At 33.3% G+C, this 23995-nt stretch overlaps 1 protein-coding gene across 3 annotated transcripts in view; it reads left to right on the top strand.

The window, feature by feature from the left end:
- LOC140440098 (uncharacterized) overlaps positions 1 to 23995 on the top strand; it is a 457243-nt gene that overhangs the window by 96342 nt on the left and 336906 nt on the right. For all 3 annotated transcript variants that reach the window (XM_072530372.1, XM_072530371.1, XM_072530373.1), the window contains exon 3: positions 16287 to 16954. In XM_072530372.1, coding sequence (XP_072386473.1) covers positions 16287 to 16954 — 668 coding nt within the window. The remainder of the gene's footprint in view (positions 1 to 16286; positions 16955 to 23995) is intronic.

Raw genomic sequence — 23995 nt, 5'->3', positions numbered from 1 at the left:
AAGATGATATTCACTACATGTTACGAAAAATAGATGAAGAATATACTAAGTGGGGCTTATCAATTAATCCATCAAAAACAGAGTACGTAGTAGTGGGAGGGGAAGGAAAGCACTTAGAACTAGGAAGCAAACAAATTCAAAATACTGATAGCTATAAATATCTCGGTGTAAACATTACAAACAATGGTCGGAATACAAAAGAAATAGCTACTAGAATTGGTCAAGGAAATGCAGCAATACGTCAACTGAATAGTATACTTTGGAATAACCACATCACCCGAAACACAAAAATTAGGATATACAAAAGTATCATAGAAAGCATTCCTACATATGGTTCAGAGCTTTGGGTAATAAATAAAAATGACGCATCCAAAATAAAAGCAATGGAAATGAATTATTGGAGAAGATGTTGCCAACTCACTAGAAGAGATAGAGTAAGGAATACTGAAATCAGAGAGCGTATGGGCATAGACATTGACGTCCTGGAAACTATAGAATGCAAAAGGCTGAAATGGTATGGCCATGTAGAAAGGATGAATGATCAACGATGGCCAAAGAGAATGTTACAGTGGATCCCCACCAACCGCAGGAAAAAGGGAAGACCAAGAAGATCAAGAAGTAAAAGGTGCAATGGAAGATAGGGGTCTACAAGTAGATGACTGGAACGATCGCAAGCGTTGGAAGCTAGGTTGCGAGAAACGGCGGCAGCTGTAATAAACTCGTTATATATATATATATATATATATATATATATATATATATATATATATATATATATATATATATATATATATCAGTGACTTTTCGTCTCTGATGAATGGACTAAAACTCGCATAATTAAAGGACTTTTTAAGATCTACACCTTTTATTTAAATCAATTTTCTCAAAATTTACAAGAATCTTTTTATAGCCAAAAAATTATTTTTTCATTTTTTATGATTGTTTTAATAGCTATTTGAAATAAACAGTAAACATAATTTTTTAGGTTTGGTGTATTTACCTAAAGTGCTAAAAATTGATTATAAAATACAGATTTAATTTAATAACCATTATTGTTTCTAACGGATATTAATTCAGTCAGATAAAAGGAGTAAAATTCTTCTTTTAGGTGTGTAAACGGTTAGTGTGATCTTTTATGACAGTTATTAAGGTATAACACAAAAAAGTTTGATTATTGCTTAAAGGAAAAAAATAGACACGAATGCAACCATATAAGCACAAAAAAAGCAGCTGTACAATGTAAAAATCATTGACAAAGGAAAATCAGCGAAGAGTTATTAATACCTTTTTGTCGACCTCGGAATATCCTGTTATAATATACGTCATAATGAATCATGGGAAGCCCTGCCATCAACAAAATATTAATGCTACAATTATTTTAATCATATAAATTCTATGCGAAACTAACATTGGATGTAAAACAAGAAAACATATTGATTAATTAAATTTATTTAATGATTTAAATCATTAAAAAGACAAACATTATTAATTCATGTTTAATAGAAGAACCCTGTATATCCTAAAAATAAACCAAATATAGAAACCAAAATAATATTGAAAATGCAATAACTAATTTTATATACAGAATAATACTATTAACTAGCCGAGACTTAATAGAATTAAAAATTTATTAACAGAATATAATAGTGTATCTATCAGAATTAAGAGAAACATCATTATCCCACATGCTCGTCAACGCACAGAGATACGCAGACGGCGGAAAATTCTGTCGAAAAAGTCGTAACAAAACAAAATCTTTCTAAACGATCTCATCCGTTGGTTACTATCTTGTATTATAAAAACAAAAGAAGAAAAGGCCAAAGCAAATAAAATTGCTTCACTTCATCTACCAAAACCCTAAAAACCAGACATTCAGTCGCGTATTTAAACTCGAAACAGATCATATTGTCAGAAATAGCCCTTCACAACCTATCACTCAAATCTATGATCAAATCCTCCTTAGGACTTTGTTGTCGAGACGATAAAAGCAACACTCGACCCAGTAATGATATCAGTAGACGATTTTTAAACAAGCCAAAGAGAGTGTCTAGTCTCTTTTAATAATAACAGTAGTGGTAATGAAATCTTCCTAAAGCTTAGCTATTTTTCATCCCCTAAAAAAGTCATTTCTTCTTGTTCCTCTCTACATCAATTATCCAACCTTAGTAATCAGCAATTAGTATCAATGAATATATGAAAAGTTGCCCCGTGTTTCTTATGTCCATCCAATCTCAAATAATTTTGATCCAAGAAGTTTGTTCTGCACCCTTCAGTATTCTATTTTTCCTTGAGAATCAGCCTCAAGATTATATGTGTATAAATATAGTAACTTCCAAAATTAACGCACCATTATAACCTGTAATACAATTACAGTTAATACAAAGATTAAAACTATTTTTCTTCTAAACGGTTAATTAGATCTCGATAATTTTTTTTTCACATTATAGATCTATTTCTAAGGAACTACTTTACCAATATTTTCTAAGAAATGTTAACATTTTTCCCATATGCGAGGTGTAAAAATAAAGTTGCGTTTTTTCGTCTGATTGTTTAACTCCCTGTGGAATTTATTAGAAGCAAACGCTACATAGTATTAATATTGCAAGATAGCTTCATCATTTCTCAATATTTTCTTAAAAAAATCATCTCGATATCTCTATTAACAAACAAGAAAAGAACGTTCAAAGCACATCGTAGCTGATGTAGAATTAACTTATCGTAAAATACACTTGGGGTTAAGATTATCTCATACAACAATATTACGAGTCATTTAACGTTTTCGAGAAACAAACGATCATACGAGACGACCTGGATAAGACATAGAAAGAGTTATAACACGACGCCAAGATAAGTTTATCAGGCTTCATACTATAAGAGACATTGAGCCACAATGAGACATTTATAAGTACAAGTGGCAGATGTTCATAATATTCAAATTAGTGGGAACACTATACAAACGATGCGAAAACTACATAGGAATAAGCGTAATATCATCAATAGGAAGATTATATGGGAAGATACTGCGAGAAAAGATAAAGAAAGCGATAAAAGGCAAAATCGGGGAGAATCAGGTAGGCCTCACGGCAGGAAGATCATGCATAGACCACATATAAACACTGGAACAACTGTTGGAAAAGAAAAAAGCAAAAATTAGAGATATACATTTGGCATTGGTGGACCTGAGAAAACCGTATCAGCCAACCGTGTAAGCCACAATAGGGTTGTTCCACATCTCCAACCCTATTCAAAATACACTTAGAAAAAACCTGGACTACATGGAAAAGAAAATGCGAAGGCATGGGAGTACCGGTACGAAATAAATACCTATATACGTTAAGCTTTGCAGACGATCAAGTAGTGATTGCACAAGACCAAGAAGATCTTAGTTACATGATGAAGAAACTACAAGAAGAATATACCAAGGCTGACCTAGATATTAACCTCGCGAAAACAAATTATCTATCTACAAGTGTAGAAAACATAGAAGATCTACATATTGACGACAACGTAACAATCAAAGGAAAGGATAAATTCAAATATTTGGGGTTTATGATCACGAAATAGGCAACCACAGAGGAAGAAATTAAGCAAAGATTAGGACAAACAAGAACAGAAATCTGACAACTTAACCCAGTATGGTGGGATAGACACCTAAATATGAAGACAAAAACACAGATTTATAAAACATTAGTACGAAGTATTATGACATATGGGGCTGAAAATTGGATTATAAATAATAAAAACAGTCATAAGATAGTAGCAATAGAGATGGAATGCCTGCTAGAGATGGAGTAACAGGAATGAATAGGAGAAGAACTTCGAAAGGAGACGGCGCAATGAGAAGAAGAAGATACCATGCGGTCCATATGTATGGAATAAATTCATTTTTAGCGTTATTATGTACTATGTGAAAAAAACCTGAAATAGGTTGATTTTTATTCAGCACCCCCTTGGTATTATAAGCACCCCCTCGAAAATTTTAAATAACAGAGGGGGTCGTGTGTCACCTTGTTAGAAAGGGATTTTACTCCTCTGTTCAGCAATATAAAGTTTTTTGAGTTTGTGCAATCATATCTGAGAAAATTTATTTTTACAATTAAATTAAACGTTCAACTTGACCACCATTATTCACTTCTTGACAATAACCGAGGCGATTTTTGAATTCTCGTATAACATTTTGTATGACCTCGGGGGTTATTTTGTTAATTTCTTCCGTTATCCTAACTTTTAAATCAGCAATACTGTTTGGTCTATTAAAATATACTTTAGATTTTAAATAACCCCATAAGAAGTAATCGAAAGAAGTTCGATCTATCTATCTATCTATCTATCGATCTATCTCATTTGGATGATTAACATCAGGAAAAATACTTCGTAATGTAGGCACTAAAAAGTTAATTAAAAAGCTAGATATACCTCAACATCAACTGTGCCCTCAAAAAAATAAGGACCAATAATTTTATTGTTAATGATACCAGCCCAAACGTTAACCTTTTTAAGATATTGCGTGTGAGTCTCACACACCCATTGAGGATATTCTCTGCTCCAATATCTTCAGTTCTGTTTGTTAACCGTTCCGTTTAAATGAAACGTCGCTTCATCATTTACGGCGGCAAGTTCTCGAGTTGTCTTATGCGGATTTTCCTCAATCTCTAGAAGTACATCTAACTTTTTTTCATCAGTAAATTTAACATTTCTACATGGTTTTTCAATATTTTTTACATGTCCAGTATAACGAAACTTCTTTTCAATTTTATTAACTGAAGACTGCGAAACTCGTTGACCAGGGTATTTATTATTAAACATTTCACAAACCTCCTTTTGAGTCCTTGTTTTATTACCACAACCAATCATAATTAAAATGTCTATTCTTTGAGTCTCGGACAAATGAGCCATAATTAAATTTAATACGCGCACAAATATTATACTGATGTCTTTAAGTAACTTTAAATACTTAAATGACAGCAGCCTACTGACCTCACATCAATTGTTTATTTGTCTTTTTTACTAATATTTTATTATCTTCAAAGTTTTCCCTAATGTTTAGCAGAACAGATACGAAAATACCTGATTATTTCTAAAGTATATTTGAATAGACCAGGCAATATTGCTGACTTAAAAGTTAGGATAACGGAAGAAATTAAGAAAATAACCCCCGAGGTCATGAAAATTCCAACATCGCACATTATCAAGAAGTGAATAATGGTGGTCAATTTGAACATTTAATTTAATTGTAAAAATCAATTTTCTAAGTTATGATTGCACAAATTTTATATTGCTGAACAGAGAACTAAAATCCCTTTCTAACAAGATGCCACACGACCCCTTTGTTATTTAAAAATTTCGAGGGGGTGCTTATAAATCCAAGGGGGTGCTTTAGAGGTAAAATATAATGTCAATTGAAGAATAAAAATCGACCTGTTTCAAGTTTTTTTCACATAGTACACAATAACGCTAATACGCTATACACATGAACCGCATGGTATAGCTAAGAGTAAGACTGTTTAATTTAATTATGCAAAGTAAGTTAGATCTCACTGTAATTGAAAATACTATTTCAATCTTTTAATAGGAAACGTTTCGTGTAATATTTCTGCACTTCTTCAGTTCTACTGATTGTGAAGTAACATATTAATGTAAAAACAATCTCAATTACAATGGTTTACGCTGTAAAAACTATAAAAACTTATTAGTTTGTATAGCTTTTATACAAAAAAGATCCTATAGGTTTGAAATTTTGAATTTGTATAAAGTAGCGTGGTTTGTATGTTTTCGTGTAAATCAAAAACTGTTACATTACTTAGCCTCACTTTAAAACAGACTTAAATGTTATATTTATTATTTTTCGATTAAAATTGGCAATGAAAACACCGTCTGCATAATTAGGAACAATTGGCAGGCGTACAACTTGTTTTTTCTCCAAGTTGTTTTCCCTTCTTTATAGATATTATATATTTAGTTTGAGTTCAAGAATCACGTTAGATAGCTTGACACTTTTTAAGTTTAGCAACAGATATTTTTATCGTTAGTTCAGTTTGTTTGGTAAGTGAGCGTTTATATATATCTTTTATAGTGTTTTTTTAGAATCTATAAAAAATTATTAGGTATAATTAAAAATTTTATGTTAACACTTTTGTTTAGTCATATGGTTGTTCTTAAAACTTACATCACTTAAAAGCGGAGGATATATAACTATATAAAAAAAGTATCGTAATAATAATAATTGATATTTACAAATATTTGAAAGTGTGTGTTTGAGTACGATTTTTTGACGACGGCGCCAGTCATTTATCATTTACCAGTAATGTAGCTACTTCCTAATTTACTCCTGAACCAATCGTAAAATCTATTAGTTTTTTATAGTTACCTACTACGGGTCTCCAACTTGACGAAGAAGGCACTTTTATGTTTTTTTAGATATTGATCATAAATTTCCGGATCTGAGTTATCGTCTGAGTCTATATAAGTTTGGTGTATTGGACACATATGTTTAAAACATATGTCTGGCAGCGAACTAGTCAAAGATTTAAGAGTTATTTTGAATTATGAAAAGTATTATTATCTACTTGAAATTTCTATTTTACATGAAATACATTTTCTTCATTATTTCGCTATTATTTTTTCTTTTATATAAACGTGTTAAAAGAAAACACTATGTGGGTAGAGATAGTTCAAACACTCCTGACCATGGAGCTGCGCGAAGGCGGAGTCAAATTCACGTAAAGGCAGAAAGGTTCTATTGTAAGTGGAATTATACAGTGCATAGTACAATGCGTTTCGCATGGAAGTGGGGACTAAACCAAATTTCGTCTACTGCGCCGTGGTCAGGAGTGCTTGCACTATCTCTACACGTAAACTCATCACCAATTACCATAAATACCCTCGTACATAGTACAAACTCATCACCGCCATAAAAGTAGGGTTTTCAAAATAGACCCTAAGAGATTGGTAAACTGATCACTGGCCTACCTGCACCCCGGATCAGGTATAGACCATAAAATCCCAGCAAACGGCTAGTTTTTGGTAATTTCACAGAATAATCCAAATCCAGATGTCTTAAATGCAACTGCAATTTATTGGTTTTTATTTGGGAATTCCACAAAATTCTATTGATAGCTACCTAAAATCATGCGAAAAGAAAAATTTCTCTTCATTTGCCCTTGTTTCTTCAACATGGATAGTGAACTGCTAATTGATTACGTCCTGAGCCAACGCGAACAAAAAATAATGGTTATCAATAATTTCAAATTTCAATTGCGAAAGACTCTAAAAAAATCGAATTGCTTTTGTGGACTGCAACGAAAGAGTGTAAGGCTACATGTCATACAACTGGTGAGTAGAAATTTTATACCGTTTTTGTTTAGTTGTTTCGCACTGGTTTTCGCGAATCATCCAGATCAAACAGAAAAAAATCAGTGTAATTAAGTTCTTTAAGTTAAATGTATAAGATGTTTCTTGTAGGCAAGCATAATATTATTTTGTTGCTGTAGATTACCTTTTCTGACATTACATTTTAAGATTTCTAATTAAATTGTTAAAGTCATATATATATATATATATATATATATATATATATATATATATATATATATATATATATATATATATATATATATATATACATATACAGGGTATCCAATTATGTCGGCACCATATGTGAAACCTTTTTATTTTTAGTTTTATGAATTTTGTTATTATAAAATAATTATGTTACATAAAAAGTTTTGAATGATCTAAAACCTAGAATACAATGATCAGATATTAAATTTTTTTAGTTGTATACAAGGTTTGTCAAAAAAATGAATTGTGGATATTCTCAAGTCTTAATAAAATTCTTGTTGTTTAACCCTCTATTGCATGAATTTATTTTATTTTATTTTTTGACGAAATGAAATAAAATTATATTAAATTACTCTTAATAGATGTATGTAGAATTCACCGATATATATAGTTTTTTGAAAATGATCCAGTTTTTGAAAAAAAAAATGTGTGCCCATTTGGGAACATTATGTATAAAAACTTTTATTAGAACCAATTGTCATACACATTAGATAGATGTATTGTCAGTAACACACTATTCCAAATTGTGAAACTTCTTAAAACAATTACTTTTAGAATGAAAGCATAAATGCACCTTACATTTCTCGCACTAGACCCTTGATTTTCCTTTACAGTTTATCAACTTACATCTTTCCCTGTTTACAGTCCAGTTTGGCCAGTGTGAAAACCGATCTGTTTGTACATATATATTGGGTCTAGGTTCAATGCATCTTCTTTTGGATGGTTGTTTGGGTGTAGAACTTCTAGGACGACCTACTTTTCTTTTTTGTAAAAGACCACTGTTAGTTAGTTGTTCAGCTAGAATTGTTTTGAAATTCAGCAGTGGTATAATCTCTTCAGTTTTTCCAATTTGTTTTTTAATTCGCCTGTCTAATAGCCAAGCATTGACTACTGCTACATCCAGCATATGATAGAAAATACGGTGGTACCATTTTTTACTTTTGATTTTGATTGGATATAATCCCAATAAGGAATCTTGCAGATCCACACCGCCCATGTGCCTGTTGTATTGTTGTACAATGTCTGGGCAATCAATTTCTTTCCTAGTTCTTTCGGTGCGAAAGAATCTTTCCACTTTGGCTGTTGGTTGAGTTCCACAATAATCTGACAGTAAAGACACAATTTTGTTGTCACACCACTGGACTGTATGTATTGCAGTATTCTCATACGTGCCAGAGTGTTCCTGAATGCTACCCCTTTGTAATTTTTTAATTTCCTTCTTTTGCCAACCTTTATAATTGAGAATTCGATTTGTACGGATTGTTGCGATAGAATGTATGCCTCGTTTTGACAAATATGACACCAGTGGTATGCTTGAAAAATAATTATCATAGAAGAGTTTGTGATGTTTATTGGATGGTACTTCTCTGCTCAACCGAACTACAACATTACTAGCAGCTCCCAAATTTACTTCATTCGGTAATTCTGTGTAACCATCTTTTCCAGCCAAAATTTCAAAATTATATGAAAATCCTGAGATTCCTGAGAGAACCCACATCTTGTATCCCCATTTATGAGGCTTTTTGGGATTGTATGTCTTCATGCTCGAACGTCCTTTGAACGATATAACTTGTTCGTCACAAGATAAGTGTTCTTCTAAAGGTATTTGCAAACACGATCTTTTTATTTGTTCAATCAGAGGCGCTATTTTGTCAAGACTGCGCGTATTTTCTAAATTATTACTAAAATGAAGAAACCTTTTGATTGTTTCAAAACGATTGATAGGCATTACATCTGCAACTTATGAAATTCTTGTTGTCGGAGCCCAATAGCGTCTTGTAGTAGGTTGTCTTATTAGAGACATCCACAGCAATATCCCCATAAAATTTTCAATTTCTACAGGACATGTGGTAATTGGCTTTTGTGGATTTGTTTGAGCGCTGTATATACAAGTTTGTCGAACTACCTCAATTATAAAATCTGGTGTCAAAAAAAAACTAAACAATTTGTAAGGAGAGTTGAGCTGCAATATGTTGATTGGAAGTAATTCACTACCTTCAAAATGCAGTTCATCTATATTTCGCACAGTTTTTGAAGGATGCCATGTCATTTGACTTTTTTTGCTAGATTTTTGTTTAGTAGGTAGTTCAGTATCCGAATCATCGGTTGATAAATTATCATCTTCATCAGAGTCTTCTTGACTGTCAATGATTACTCTGGGCCGGGTGGTTTGTGCAGCTAACGGCTCAACATTATCTTCATCAGATAGTTCCGAATCTTCACTTTCAGATGGAATCTGTCGTAACTTATAGGGCTGAATAGTTTTTGCTTTATTGTTGTAAAACGATGTTGGTGGAATACTTTCAAATTCATCCATTTTTTTTCTGAAAAAAAAAAGTTTACTTCAGGTTTATTCAAATTAATTTATTTAAACCAATAATGCATTAAATAAGTACCAACTTGATAAAAACAAGCTATAAAATATTAAATTTTTTCAGTTTCAAAATTTACTTTTAGCACACAATGTTCCCGTACGGGAACAGTAATAATTTGGGGCAAATTCTAACAACAACAAAGTAAATTTATTATTTCAATATATCAGTAGATCCTTACAACACTTATAAACGCGTATATAATTTTTATTTATCAAACTTACCTTATTTTTAGCTGATATTTGAAAATAAAATACACGTGCTAAACAAACAACTTACTCGAAGGTCACTTCAAACAAAACTGCTATTTATTGAAATAACCGGTGGGTATATCGGCAACACACAATACACATCTAAGAATGAACGTTCCCAAAAGGGAATAAGATGTGTACGCGCTTAAAATTGTCGATAGCAAATACTCATGGAAATTTTATATATTGAGTTCCCGTTTGGGTCCATTATGCAATAGAGGGTTAACGAACCGCGTAAATAAGAATACTAATATCTGATTCTGATGATTGAAGTTCTAGATCATTCAGAACTAGAGAATTAATTTTTTTTTATAAAACTAAAAATAAAAAAATTTTCCTTATGGTACCGACTTAATTGGACTATATATATATATATATATATATATATATATATATATATATATATATATATATATACATATACATATACTGAAAAAGCGATAAACGCTTGTAGTCAACGCTGATCAGTTAGACTACAAAACACAACTATTTGGGTGTGCAGCTGAAGATAGGACAAAGAAGTACTCTTTTTAGTCTACCAAGCTTTCTCAAATCTTAATTTGCATCATCAGGGTGCTGCAAAACAAAATTAGTACAAATTACAAAATAAAAATTATTTTGTATCTTACACTAATTGAGGTTAGTTGTCATGATGTTTATAAAATGAAATGAACAACTCATCTGACTCCTACAAATAATGGCGAAAACTAACCAAAAAATGTAAAAAAATTGCTTTTAAAAGCACTCTAATTGTGGGATCTTTGTACAAGTCATTGAAAGATAAAGTATAGGAAACTGTACTTTTGATGCATTCTGTCACAATAAATGCATGGCTGATTACTTCAAATTTAAAAATTTCCGCCAATGATGCCATAAAATGTAAAGCTTCGCACGTGTAAAAAATTAAGTTTCCTTCGACTTCAATGCACTAATAGCACACTCAAGTTTTTAGCTTTTCATTTTTTAGACATTTTATACTTACTTACTGTCCAAAATCGTCTATTATTTTCAAGATAGTCAAATAACGCCAAAACAGTAAGACTTAGACCGAATGTATGCTTAACAAATTATCTCGAGAATTCAATGAGAAATATAAAAATGCAATGAAAATCAAATAACGAAGTTGGGACTACTTCCGATATAAACAAAAATAGCACATGTTGACAAATATTTTCATTTTAAAGTTCACTATCGAAATCCTATGTAACTAAATTTTTAGATCTTAAATCCATTTAGATTGGCAGATACGTCTAATAGGCCACACCGTGAGACATATTAATATCTCAGTTAAATTTTAAAGCAACTTGCTTAAAATAATTTTTGAATTTATTAAATTATCACATAAACGAGAAGTATAACAGGTAAGAGGCAATCTTTCGCATTAGAAACCAGGCAAAAATGCCGGTGATGAGTTTACCTATCTGCGGTGATGAGTTTACCAATCTCCAAAGGATGCCGGTGATCAGTTTACTATATCTCCGAGGGTCTAATAATTTTATGGGGGGCTATATAGTGATGAGTTCGTACACGTCCCACTATGTGACGGTCATTATGTTGTTCTTTTTTTGCATGTAAATAAACATTCTTGTAAGCAAACTTTTTTGTTGTCACTTCGTTTTATTTTATGCGAATTTTATTGCAGTGTTTATGTTAATATAAGTTTGTCTTGTGTGTGCTTTGAAAAAGAGCCTTTTTCTGAGTTAATTAAGATATTGTAATATCTCTTGTTTTGTATTTTGAGTCTTTTAATGCTCCATGAAGACCAAACTAAATTTGACGATTTGATTTCCACTCCGGAAATAGTTCTCAAAAAAGATTATTTAAGAATTTTGTTAAGAGTGTATAAAGTTGTTGACAAGGTTCACTTCAACTACTTTGGCGGTTATACACTCTTTTTAACAAAATTCTTAAAAAATCTTTTTTAGAACGATTTCCTGAGCGAAATACGAAACGTCAAATTTTTGTAGTTAAAAATGTAATTATCGTTACAATCAATTGTGGCTTAATCACATTTTATTCTTCTTCCTCAGCTTTTACCTTTTCAAGGGTCGCTATTCCTTTGTTTTCGTCACTACTCATTTCTGTCCATGGGTCTTCTTTACCTAAACCTTCTTTTTCAAATCTTCTGCTACATCCTTCCATCTTCTCCTCGGTTTCCTCTACCTCTCCTTCCATCAACTTCTAACAACTCTATTCTTCGTCCTACATAGTTTTCATTTCTACGTCTGCCATGACCAAACTATTGCAGTCTTCGTCCTTGAATCTTTTATGAGACTATAATTACTCCGGGTCTTTTCCTGATCAAGTCATTCCCGAACCTGTTCCTTCTAGTCTTATCTAACATAGACTGTAACATTATCATTTTAGGTACCTCTATCATCTTTTCCTGAATCTTCTTTACAGGCCACACTTCATCTCATCATCAGGTCTCATCATACTCGTATATCTTTCCAATCAGCCTTTCTCCTATTTTTCGAACAAAAAGTATCCCGCCCATTCGCTTCCTGTTAAACCAACCAGAATGTATCCTGTAGGCAATTTTTCAGACTAGTGGCTCATTTTCTGTTATGTAGAAGCCAAGTTATTTAAATTATTCCAATATTTCTAGTTTTTCTCCAATCAATTTTATGTCCCCAACCATTTCCCTACGTTTTCGACCTGCTAATCTTAAATCCTCTCTCTTCACTAGCCCATTTCCTACTCTCCAACTTCTCCTCCATCATATCTTTGCTCTGCTCTACTAACACGATATCATCAGCAAAGAGTATTGACCAAGGAGCCCCTCCCTTACTTTCTCTCTCAGTACATCCGTAACAACGTTAAACAGCTAGGGACTCAGTGAGGAGCCTCGATGACAACCAACCGTCACTGGAAAACTTTCAGTCAATCCGAAACAAGTTTTTACTTTGGTGCACACCCATTTCTCTCCCACAAATCTTCATAGCTCTTGTCTTGGGACTGTGTCGTATGCCTTCACAAGATCTACAAATACCAAATGTAGTCTTTTCTTCTAGCCGTATTTCTCTACCAACTGTCCCAAAGCAAACAAGGCATCCGTTGTCCTCCTCCCTGGAATAAACTCAAACTGTTTTTCATCTATCGATATGTCTCTCCTTAACCTTTGCCCTACGGTTTTCTCCCAAATTTTCATTGTGTGCTATATCAACTTTATTCCCCTATAGTTCTTACAGTGCTGAATGTCCCCTTTATCTTTATACCATGATACCATCACACACTCTGTCCATGCTTTGGGCATCCTTTCTTCCTCATATATCCTACTCATCATTTGCCACAAAATATCAATACCGTCCTCTTCCTTTAGAGCCTTCCAAACTTCCACAGGTATTCCATCCCTCGCTATCCCTTGTATTACATTCTCATTTGAGATCCCGCATCCTCAGTCTCTCCTCTGGTGTTTTTCATTTAGCAACTTTCTAAAGTACACATACCCTCTTTGCTTTATTTTCTTTGATGATTTGTCCCTTGCTTTAGCAATGCTGTATAAACTTTTCATCCCTTTCTAGCCTCTTTCTTCTCTTTATTCTTCTGTTGCAATTTATCGTTCCACCTCCAAGTTTTTTTTGTTTCTCAGAGGCCCTTTATCAGATGTTTTTTCTGACACTTCCTCTCCCAATCACACCACAATTTTACTGTTGATTTTCCATCAGTCATTTACTCAAACTTGTTTCTCAAGCTCTTCCAGCACTCTTCTCGTAAAGACTCTTGTCAAATACTTATTCTTTAACTTCCACCACTTTACTTTCTGATGCCCTACTTGCTTTACTTTCCGCTTCAACTGTATGTGGCTTAATCACATATAAATGCAATATCTAACTTTAATTTTCCATAAGAAAACAGTTTCAAAACCTTATCAGTGTTGTTATCGTACGCAACACAACACTCTACACTCTACTAACGAACTGCTTCCAAACTAAAGCCTTTATCTTACCAAAACGTATTTCGGTCGATTGTAACAAAGAAGGGATCAAACATCGTCGTATTTAAAATGTTCTACAATATATATGTTAACGCGACTATACCATCGAGCATAGTCTTTTTTAGATTTTTCCACGTTTAATACCGCACCTGCTCTCTTAACAGGATATTCAAACGATCACAACTTGCACTTCCTATATGCTGTTCTTCAACGCTAGCTGCTTTCTTCGCCCTACTAAACATAGTTCTTCTGTTTTTTTGGGGAGCCAGATTCAATCCCTTTTCATATTGGCTAGAAATGCATCAATATTTTGTTTAATACTGTTTATGTCTTGGCCCCGATTTGCGTTAATTAAGTTTCTTCACACTTAGTTTTTATTCATTTTATGGTATAAATAAAGCATTAATTTTATTATATAAATATTAATTTGTTTTCTCCTAGACGTAATGATGTATGTAATGTCGTGTATAATGTGTGTATTTGTATGTTGCTTTCATGTTATTTGTCACTTATATCGTCACTTTTTATTTTGTTTGATTCGTTATGGTAATTTCTTCGCATGGCGTAGTTTTACAATAATTGTCTATGTTATCGGTGAACTTACCCTAATTTCACTTTTAAATTGATTTTACTTCTTTTAACGAGGAAACCAGTCGTTAGCTTTGTCTGTTATATTACAGTATTTCAAATAGTGAAAGCTGTCCACCATAAACATCAGTTTATCTATTTTTTTAATCCTTTGAATTTTTAAAAGCTTTATCGTTTTGAAAGTTGCGGTCATTTTTACATTTCTCATATTTTTATTTCATGATCTGTAAATTCTGGTCATCCAAATATATCCTAACACCAAGTAATCTTGTAATTTAGATTTTGAGTAACCTGTTGTAATTTATTTAACGGATTTATGGTTAAGTAAATGTCTACAGACAGACAGAAATATCCTACAGACATGAAGGATAGGTGTGAATAATGTCTTACTAAATAAACACCCGTGGACCAACTGAGAACAGGGCATATTGCAGCAACTATGTCATTATTGTATCAAGGCTGCAGTGGAATGGAATAGTGTTCACAAAATGGAGTAGTGAACTTTGTTCTGGTGTTACATTTTCCTGATTACGGCTTATTGTATATCGCTAATTTCCAGTATATTAAATAGTAAAGCCTGATTGGTATAAAGTTCTTCGTTCCATGTTCCATTTTTCAAGGTTATAGAGTTATTCATATTTTTATTTGAGAGGAGTTTAACTTGATGACGACCTGAGAGGCCATGTCGTATAAATCTGATAGTCCCTGTCTGCAGAAACTTGGTTTCCTAAATTATCGATTAGTGGTTTCATGATGATTTTTACTAAGGATATCTGTGCGGATCTTTAATGTGGTAGTCATCATGTGGCTTTCCACATCTCAATACCATTGACTAATTTAGTTCTTCCACCTTTGGAGTTAATTTCTCAGCTCCAAGTGCCCACCACGTATCAGTTCTTCCACCCGTAGCTGTTGACCAATTAGTGGGAGATTACTTATACTACTTATAGGTAATCGTTCCGTTAACGATTCTGTACTACGTCTAAAAGCCAGGCTGCCACTACCGTCAAATGCTCTGTTTCGAATGTTCTTATTATTCGTCTTAATCGCCGTTTTAACATCTGCAGCCCTACACAAGGCCGGCTATCAGCACGGCTGATAGACTCCTTAAATAAGTCTATCAGTCGTGCCAGTTAAACTCTGGTTTTTGTAAAAACGTTACTCCTCTATTCCTTCTCTTTTATTTGGGATTGGGAACGGCTACATCGAGAGTAGACTCACTCAGTTCACCCCACAACCAACGCAGAGTTAGAAGACTCTTAGACAGGACATATCAGTAAAGAAGATTGATATTAGTGTGACCCAAGATAGATACTTATGGCGAAATGTAATTAGTAATTGAGTAATTGTCTTTTGTAGTTGAGTTGTGAAGTGTAAACCATTATTGTACTATACTGATAATAAAATAAACATATTTATCACTCCAGGGCAAGGTGTGTAAGATATAATTGATCTTTTAGAACAGAAATCTTACATTCATAAATTGTAAATTCACAAAAATAAACATATACATGTATGTCTTACATTAAAAATTGATTGTTAGTGTAAAATTCCAAATTTATGTTTTCGTTGTTTCAGATGATGCAGAATGCGACTCTGACCGCGAACTAGCTTGCCCAGCCAAACGTAGAAAACAAGATTTTTTTCTAAATTTGCCAGTTCCCGAAGAAGATTTAAACTCTCTAAGTCGCTCTAGCAGTTTGCTCCAATTCGAAACGTTAGAAAAACAGTGTCAAGAAAACTACCCGAGCTCGCCAAGCATCTATTCTCAATTTAGTTTTGATTCCTTAGAGACTTCGAACCGCAAGAATAATTTGAGTCCAGACAGTTTAAACAGTCCTAAGAGTGAAAGCACAGAGGATGAAACTGATTACTATAAAACATTAAAAATTGACGTACCCACTAGGGTAAAAAGAAGCAACGACAGTTTGTTGTATAGTGCTCACCGATCTTCTGGATCAGATACTAGCGAAAGTGACGTAATCGACATTTCGAGGTCGTTTGATAATCTGAAACCTTGGAGAAGTTTCGACAGTTTGCCTATCATCAACAAAAATATTCGAGACAAAGTTTCCGCGGAAAATTTGAGCGAAGACAGTGGATACAGCGATCACTTAACGAAATCTTCGAGTACAAATAGTTTTAAGTCTAAGGATGAGGTTAGGGTTAATACCATGAAAAACTATTCGGACAGGAAAAGTTCCTATGTTGGATTTTCAGCTTATGATGGAGATATCATGCAAGAGGTGAGTGTTCATAGATTACCTTTCTTTGCTTTTTTAATTTGTTGCTTAAAAATTTTCCCTTTAAATAGTAGACATTATTCAAACAAATACTGTGAAAAATTAAACATATTGTAACGTACAATAAATATGGAAGAGTATAAAGGTACAAAGGTTTTGGGTAACGTGAAAATAGATCCAGTGGGATATTCTGCCTTTAAATTTTGGACATATCTTGAATTATGTAGTACAGAAACAGAAATGTTCATTTAAAACATTATACTTTTAAAAAATGTACCTATGTTTTTAAGAATCTAATTATTACTTCTCTTAATGAACTGTTAAATGTTCTCAATAGTAACTGTTATTGCCTCTTAATAAGACATGGGATATAAGGAGAATTAATTTGTTTGTTGATATACTTTTGGTATCTAAAGGAGGTAAATAAAACATGTTTTTGTTAAAATAAAAAATAATTTGAAAAAGTAATAAAAAAAAAGTGGTGGGAACTATTTTCCCGATGTTCCTTAAAAAATGTTTGTAGGTGGAAAATTAATTACCCTTGTACAGGTTGTGAAACAATTTATTTAATAAACAAATACAAAAATGCATATATGAGTGACAAAACTAATTTAGGTCTGAACTGTAGCAGTGTGAAATGATTTAGAAACATTTTTTGGGCTAAAGCTACTTGACAATAACTACACATAATGTTAGTTCGTTTTCCTTCTTTTTTTTTGTTGAGCAAAATCTGCAACTTGTATAATTTTGTTGAACATCTGGTAAATGTGGTACTACATTTCTCAGCCGAATTTCATCTGGAATGCTAAAGTTTCCCGTTTATTTTTAAATTTCATAGGTCGAGATGCTTTTACTGTAAAGTCACCTACCAGAGCTTCTCCAGGGCGAAACCTAAAATCCTTGTGGGAAGTATTTTTTGATCATGAATTCTTGTGTACATAATATATGCATTAATCACACAAATTTAAAATTTAATAATGAATAATAAGTGTTTTTAATGTTGAGTGTCAAAGTTTATTTTAAATAATCTCAACGACTAGTAAGTTGCACTGACGAATTGTGATATTTTGTAAATATTTACATATTTTTTTTATATACATTACAGTGTCTTGAAAAAGGAATAAAACCATTCCGAAAGCTCGACAAAAAGTCAAAAGAGTGTTTCTCTAACATCTCGGCCAACCTTCTGACTGCAGCCCTAATAAACTTGTGGTTTTGTGAAACTCAATTCATCTAATTGAGAAAGAAAAAATTCAGTAATCATGCCTCTGTAATACTCACCGTCCACAGTCGTCGTTTGACCTGCGGCATTCTGAAAGAAAAATGGTCCAATGACTCCTCCAGCATAAACAACACACCAAGCAGTAACTTTAACCGAGTGTATCCGGGTGACCGGAAAAGGAGCGAGGAAAAGGACCGAGGAGTGTGACCGCGAAAATCGTCCTTCTCTTCGTTGAAATTCAGGATGGCTCTAGCTTAGGTTAGATGCGTTTGGAGGTCAACATCTAACAGCTTATACACTGTCTGTACTTTTATAAGAGAGCATATTCAAATCTTTTACCAAAATTCTGCATGGGGACCGCTGGCTAATAACTAATTGTGTGGCACGTTGTTTGTCGATGTTTTGGCAACAGCAGCGATATTTTCAACAGAATGGCTGCTCCAAGGCTGACCAGCCTTTGAAATATCTCGAGTTGTCCCAGTCTTTTTAAAAATTCGATACGCAGATGATACTGCCATAATGACTGAGGGTCTAAAAAACCTTTAAACCCTGTTGAACGTTGTAAACATGGATGCAATAAAAAATTAATATTGAAGACTCTGAACTTAGACCAGAATAGAACTGCTTCACAAAATCTTCATTAACTGGTGTTCTATATTATTCAATAGCATTCTCTCGTTGAACACGAGTGTAAGATTGCTAAAGACTCTGGTCCGCTCTGCTTAATGGATATGAAACCTGGGCAATAAAAGTAAAAAATCTAAATAGATTAGAAGCGTTCGAGTTCTGATGTTGCCATTGCATGCTCAAAATCCCGTGGACGTCACACATATTCAACGAACTTGTGCCTGAAACCATGCGTAAAGAGCGAGAATTAAGAAACTCAATATGCGAGAATGGTTGATCATTCAGAGCAAAATAGAAGGAAATTTTTGGTTCGGAAAAAAACAACTATCTTTGCTGCATCAGATTAGATAAAGCACAAATTGTTTCGTATAGCTACTGACCGAGAAGTAGTACAGCAGCTTGTTCACGTGAAAATAGCACATGCATGAAAATAAACATGGCACATAATGGAGATGTGAAACAGATCCGGAAATGATAAAATGGTTAACATAAACAAATAAAAAATAGTTACCTTTATTGGTCCATACAGATACTCGGCACTACCATCTTCTACAGACTGTAGTTTATTAGCAAGTCTTGGTTTATACAAAAATTTTACCGATGATTGTCTTAAACTTGTTAGATTATACCTAGTTATATTAACTTGTTGACCAGTATAATTATTATATGACCCTCTTGGAGAATGTTTATATGGTACTGTTAAAGTTGCTTTCACCATAAAGCGGTCGTATCCACGTTCTGGCCCCGATTTCCTCTTACATCGTTTGCCTTTGTACTAGAATCTTGACCTTAAATGACATAGTCTACTATGGATTGTAGTTTCCTAGTAGGCTGTATCCATGTATATATAATTTTTAAAGAGAACTTTTACAGAAGTCAATTAATCTTTGTCCACTATCGCTTAAGTTGTTGTCTCCATAGAATTTTATCAGACTTCTCCGTTCTACTAAAAGTGTTTGAATTTTGAGTCAGCTTCATTTTTTGGTGCGTATGTCCCAATTACCATGTCTTGTCCACTTTTTGTACGTTATAACATTATAATTCGTTCATTTATTTCCCCTTAAAAAATTTTAATGTTATTTTTAAGCTTACTTTGGGCATATATTGAGATTATTTGTTATGCTCTTTCATTTTCATTCATTTCATTGAATCATCATCATTATCATAAGCGGCTCGATAATCCATTGTGAATCTTGGCCTGCTCACAAAAAAGTCGCCACTCCTGTCGATTCCTGACAACTTCCCTACATCTTCTGACCCTTAGAATCTGTAGGTTTTCTTCCACATCATCAATCCATCTCCTTCGTGGTCCCCCTCTACTTCTTGTGCCCTCTAGTTTTGAAAATGTTAATCTCTTCGACGCCATAGCCCATTTTCATTCACGGCCCCAAAAATCTTTCTAAGAATTGTTTTCTCAAAAATACCAAGATGTCTTTCATCATTTTGAGATAAGGTCCACGTTTCAGCCCCATATATCAAAACCAATCTTATTAAGGTCTTGTGTATATTGAGCTTTACTGCACGTTTTATATTTTTATTTTTTAAATGTTTCTGGAGACCGTGAATAGTTCTGTTTGCTATTGCTATGCGTCTTTTTATTTCGTCGCTTGTCGTGTTTGTTGCATTTATTAGCGATCCAAGATATCTAAATTCTTTGACTTGCTCAAAGCTATGGCTGTTAATTTGAATTCTCTGTTGGATATTTAGAGGGTTTTTAGAAACCAACATATATTTGGTTTTTTCTCGTTTACCACAAGTCCTAATTCACTTGCTGCGTACAAAAGCCTTGTAAAATAATGTAAGTCAACCATGTCTCTCATACTTCTGCCTACTATAACTATATCGTCAGCGAATGCGAAAATTTGCGTAGAACTATTAAAAATAGTTCCATTCATTCTAATATTTAATTGTCTGATTGCCTTTTCCAAGGCAATGTTAAAGAGTAGACACGCCAGCGCGTCCCCCTGTCTTCTTAGACCATTATTAATGTCAAAGAACGTAGAGTTTTCTCCTTCAATTCTAACGCATGAGCTTACGTTTTGCATGGATAGTTGGGTCAACTTAAGTAACTTAGGTGGGATCCCATAGTCTATCATTGTATTATATAATGCAGTTCTTTTCACACTGTCATAGGCTCTTTGAAGTCGACGAAGAGATGGTGTATATCTATGTTATACATATTCTAGTGACTTTTTTAGAATTTGCCTATGTGCTTGAATTTTATGTGTAGTTGACTTTCGAGCAGTAAATCCGCATTGATATTGACCAACAATATCCTTTGTAAAATGTTGTAAGTCTTTCAAACAATACATTGCCGAAGATTTTATACGCAGATGCTAACAGAGTAATGCCTCTATAGCTCTTACACTCCAGTTGATTACCCTTTTTATGCAACGGACATATTATTCCCTTTAACCACTCTTCTGGTACCAATTCATTCTGCCATATAAGTAGTATTAGTTTATGGATTGCTGTAAAAAGTTTATCACCACCTTTTTTTATACATTTCCGAACAGTTTTCATTGATTCCTGGGACTTTATTGTCTTTGAGTTTTAGGATGGCATTTGACACTTCTTCCCTTGTTGGGTCTTCACTGTATAGTTGACGTTGTAGATTTTGTTGATTATCTATGTTGTAACCTCCTTCAATATCGTTTATATTTAGATGTTCGCTGAAATGTTGTGCCCATCTGTTAAGAACTGAGTTTTTATCATGTAATTTCATTAAATACGTGAATGAATTTTCCTGCTTTTTCAGTACCCTTTCTTTATTTTTTTGTTTCACTTATAACACAGATATCCACCTTCATTCTTTGTAGTGCTTTAAACAGTTTTCTGTTTTGTAGAAAACCCTTGAATGTACTGTTTTAGATGTTTATCAAAATTTTAAATTTTTTCGTTGATGGGTAGCTAATCCAACGCCCGAATCTCCAACCTTGGAGAGCCTGAATTTCCTGTTGGGGTTTTTTCACCTAGTCGAGTTTTTCCACTTTTAATACGTCGTAAACTCGCCTTTCATTCTCTTTTGTCTGCTACATAACGTACATCAATTGCATGCCATGTCACCAGTGGCCTTCTTGGACATGAAAGTACGGTTGGCTGGTAAAGCTGAGTTCTATTTTTAGATCCGTGGATATTACTCAGAGTTTTATTACAGTATAATTATTGACATCTTATACTGTCTTTAAGATCCATTTACAGCTTTAAGCCATACCAAATTTGAAATATTTCCATATTTTTTTAAATCTTCTGCTAGTTTGTAGTTACACTAAGGTTGTGAAAATGCATTTGGAATTGTTTTCACGATTTCATTTTTAAACGTGGTATTTGGTGTACCTATCTCATTGGATAAGGGCACCCTCAGATTCTACTGCTTGACTTCCTTGTACATTCTCACTTTTATTCCACACATCCAAGTGAATAAAAAATTCCAAAAATTCACAGATTCCGTAGTTTTTATTACTTTTTTAAATATTCTAAACTATAGCATAGAATCGATATTGTAACGATTTTTAAATAACTACTGTATAAAAACATATCAATACTTTGTAGCACTGTTATAAAACTTATCGCATTTTTAAATTCTGCTTTGTTATCAGCAAATTTAAAAATTACATACATGTTCGCAAATACATTTTATACCAACATATTTATATATCGAAATGTCTACCAGGAAAAATAAGTAATACCGTGAATTATTTATTTAGTTCATAACGAGTATGTTGCGGGAATAAACCTAGTAACGAGTGGGTTGGGTTATTATTTTTAATGCACTTTACATGGTCTTTTACATTTTTCTTATCTTGATTCAATAAAATATATATTTTAAATGACTATGATGTAGAGAATTTAAATCGCCTTTAAAGTATATAGACAAGATCTAAATGCTAGTTTAGATGACAAACATATAAAAACAGGCGATAGAATTTGCACCCAAAATAACAAGCATTGACAAAATATAAAAAAATTACCTGCTTTTTCCATAAGAGATTTCCAAACAAAAAACTGAGTTGGTACCTGCACGATGCACAACACTTTCAAATATCTGGTATTTCTGAATATTTTATAAACTTTTGTAGGATTTAACCTGGCTGTTGACATTACAGTTAGATTTTGGTTAATTTTTTTGCCAGTGAGTTTTTTTAATGCTTGCTGATGATTGGTTGAATTTGAAATCCAAAGATACTGAAATTTCACTGCATTCCCTTTGGACAGCTATCGACCACTGTAACAAAGGCGCAAGTCACCTTTCTCCTTAGTTTCTTCTTGAAAAGTTCTCGAAATCGTCAGTGACTGGTAGTTCAAATGTGTACTTGATTGACACACTGCGTTACAAGCTCAGTAGCAGAAGATAAATCAAGGTTTTTGACACATAACGATTTTTGGTGGATTGTGAATGTTACATTGTAAATTCTCTGATACGACCAACCATGGAAGGCGCACTATTCGAACAAAACGACTCCCATTTCGACCACTCGCAACTTATAGCTTCTCCACAACATCGAAACACAGTGAAAAATATTTCCACAGCAGCATCCAGCACAGGATATTGTCACTGATTATTTCGTCCTTTGGGACACTTTTGTTTCCGAACCGATTTTACCTCTGTTAAATCCGTAACTTTTCTTTCATATATTGGCTCTATTGTAGACAAAATCAACAAAATCCAAATTCCTTCTGAAAGATGGCATTAAGTCCGCTTTCGAACCAACCAGCCAAATTTCCACATTTCTGTGTTGTTTCAAAGAGTTGTTATTACCACTCTCTTCTTGTAGAGTATATTGCATCCTCCATGTCTGTGGCCACTTATACATCGGCAAAACCTCTCTAAAAAATATTTACATTCTTTCCAAAAACGACTTAAATTCTAAAAAAATTCGTGAAGCATTCGAAATTCTCGAATTTCGACATCCCGGGAATATACACAGAAACGATAACTTTTACCCCTCATTCTTCTTCGGAACGCCAGCAGATGCAATGCGCTGTAACAGCAACCTCCACCAACCTCCGAACAAACAACAGTGGTTAATGACCCGAATGATCACCTATATAAAGGCCATTGCAGAGTGGTTTCAACTCTTACGTCAACCAACTAAGTTAATACAAAAATTTCAAAAATTGTCTTAAATAAAAGCCACTTCAAAAGTCAATTCTTGACCCACTAATCAAAATAAAATACAATCGTCCCTTGACAT

The sequence above is a fragment of the Diabrotica undecimpunctata genome, chromosome 4 (genome assembly GCF_040954645.1).
Source record: "Diabrotica undecimpunctata isolate CICGRU chromosome 4, icDiaUnde3, whole genome shotgun sequence".
Lineage (NCBI taxonomy): Eukaryota > Metazoa > Arthropoda > Insecta > Coleoptera > Chrysomelidae > Diabrotica > Diabrotica undecimpunctata.
The sequence above is the reverse complement of the archived record's forward strand: the minus strand, read 5'-3'. Positions and strand labels throughout refer to the sequence as shown.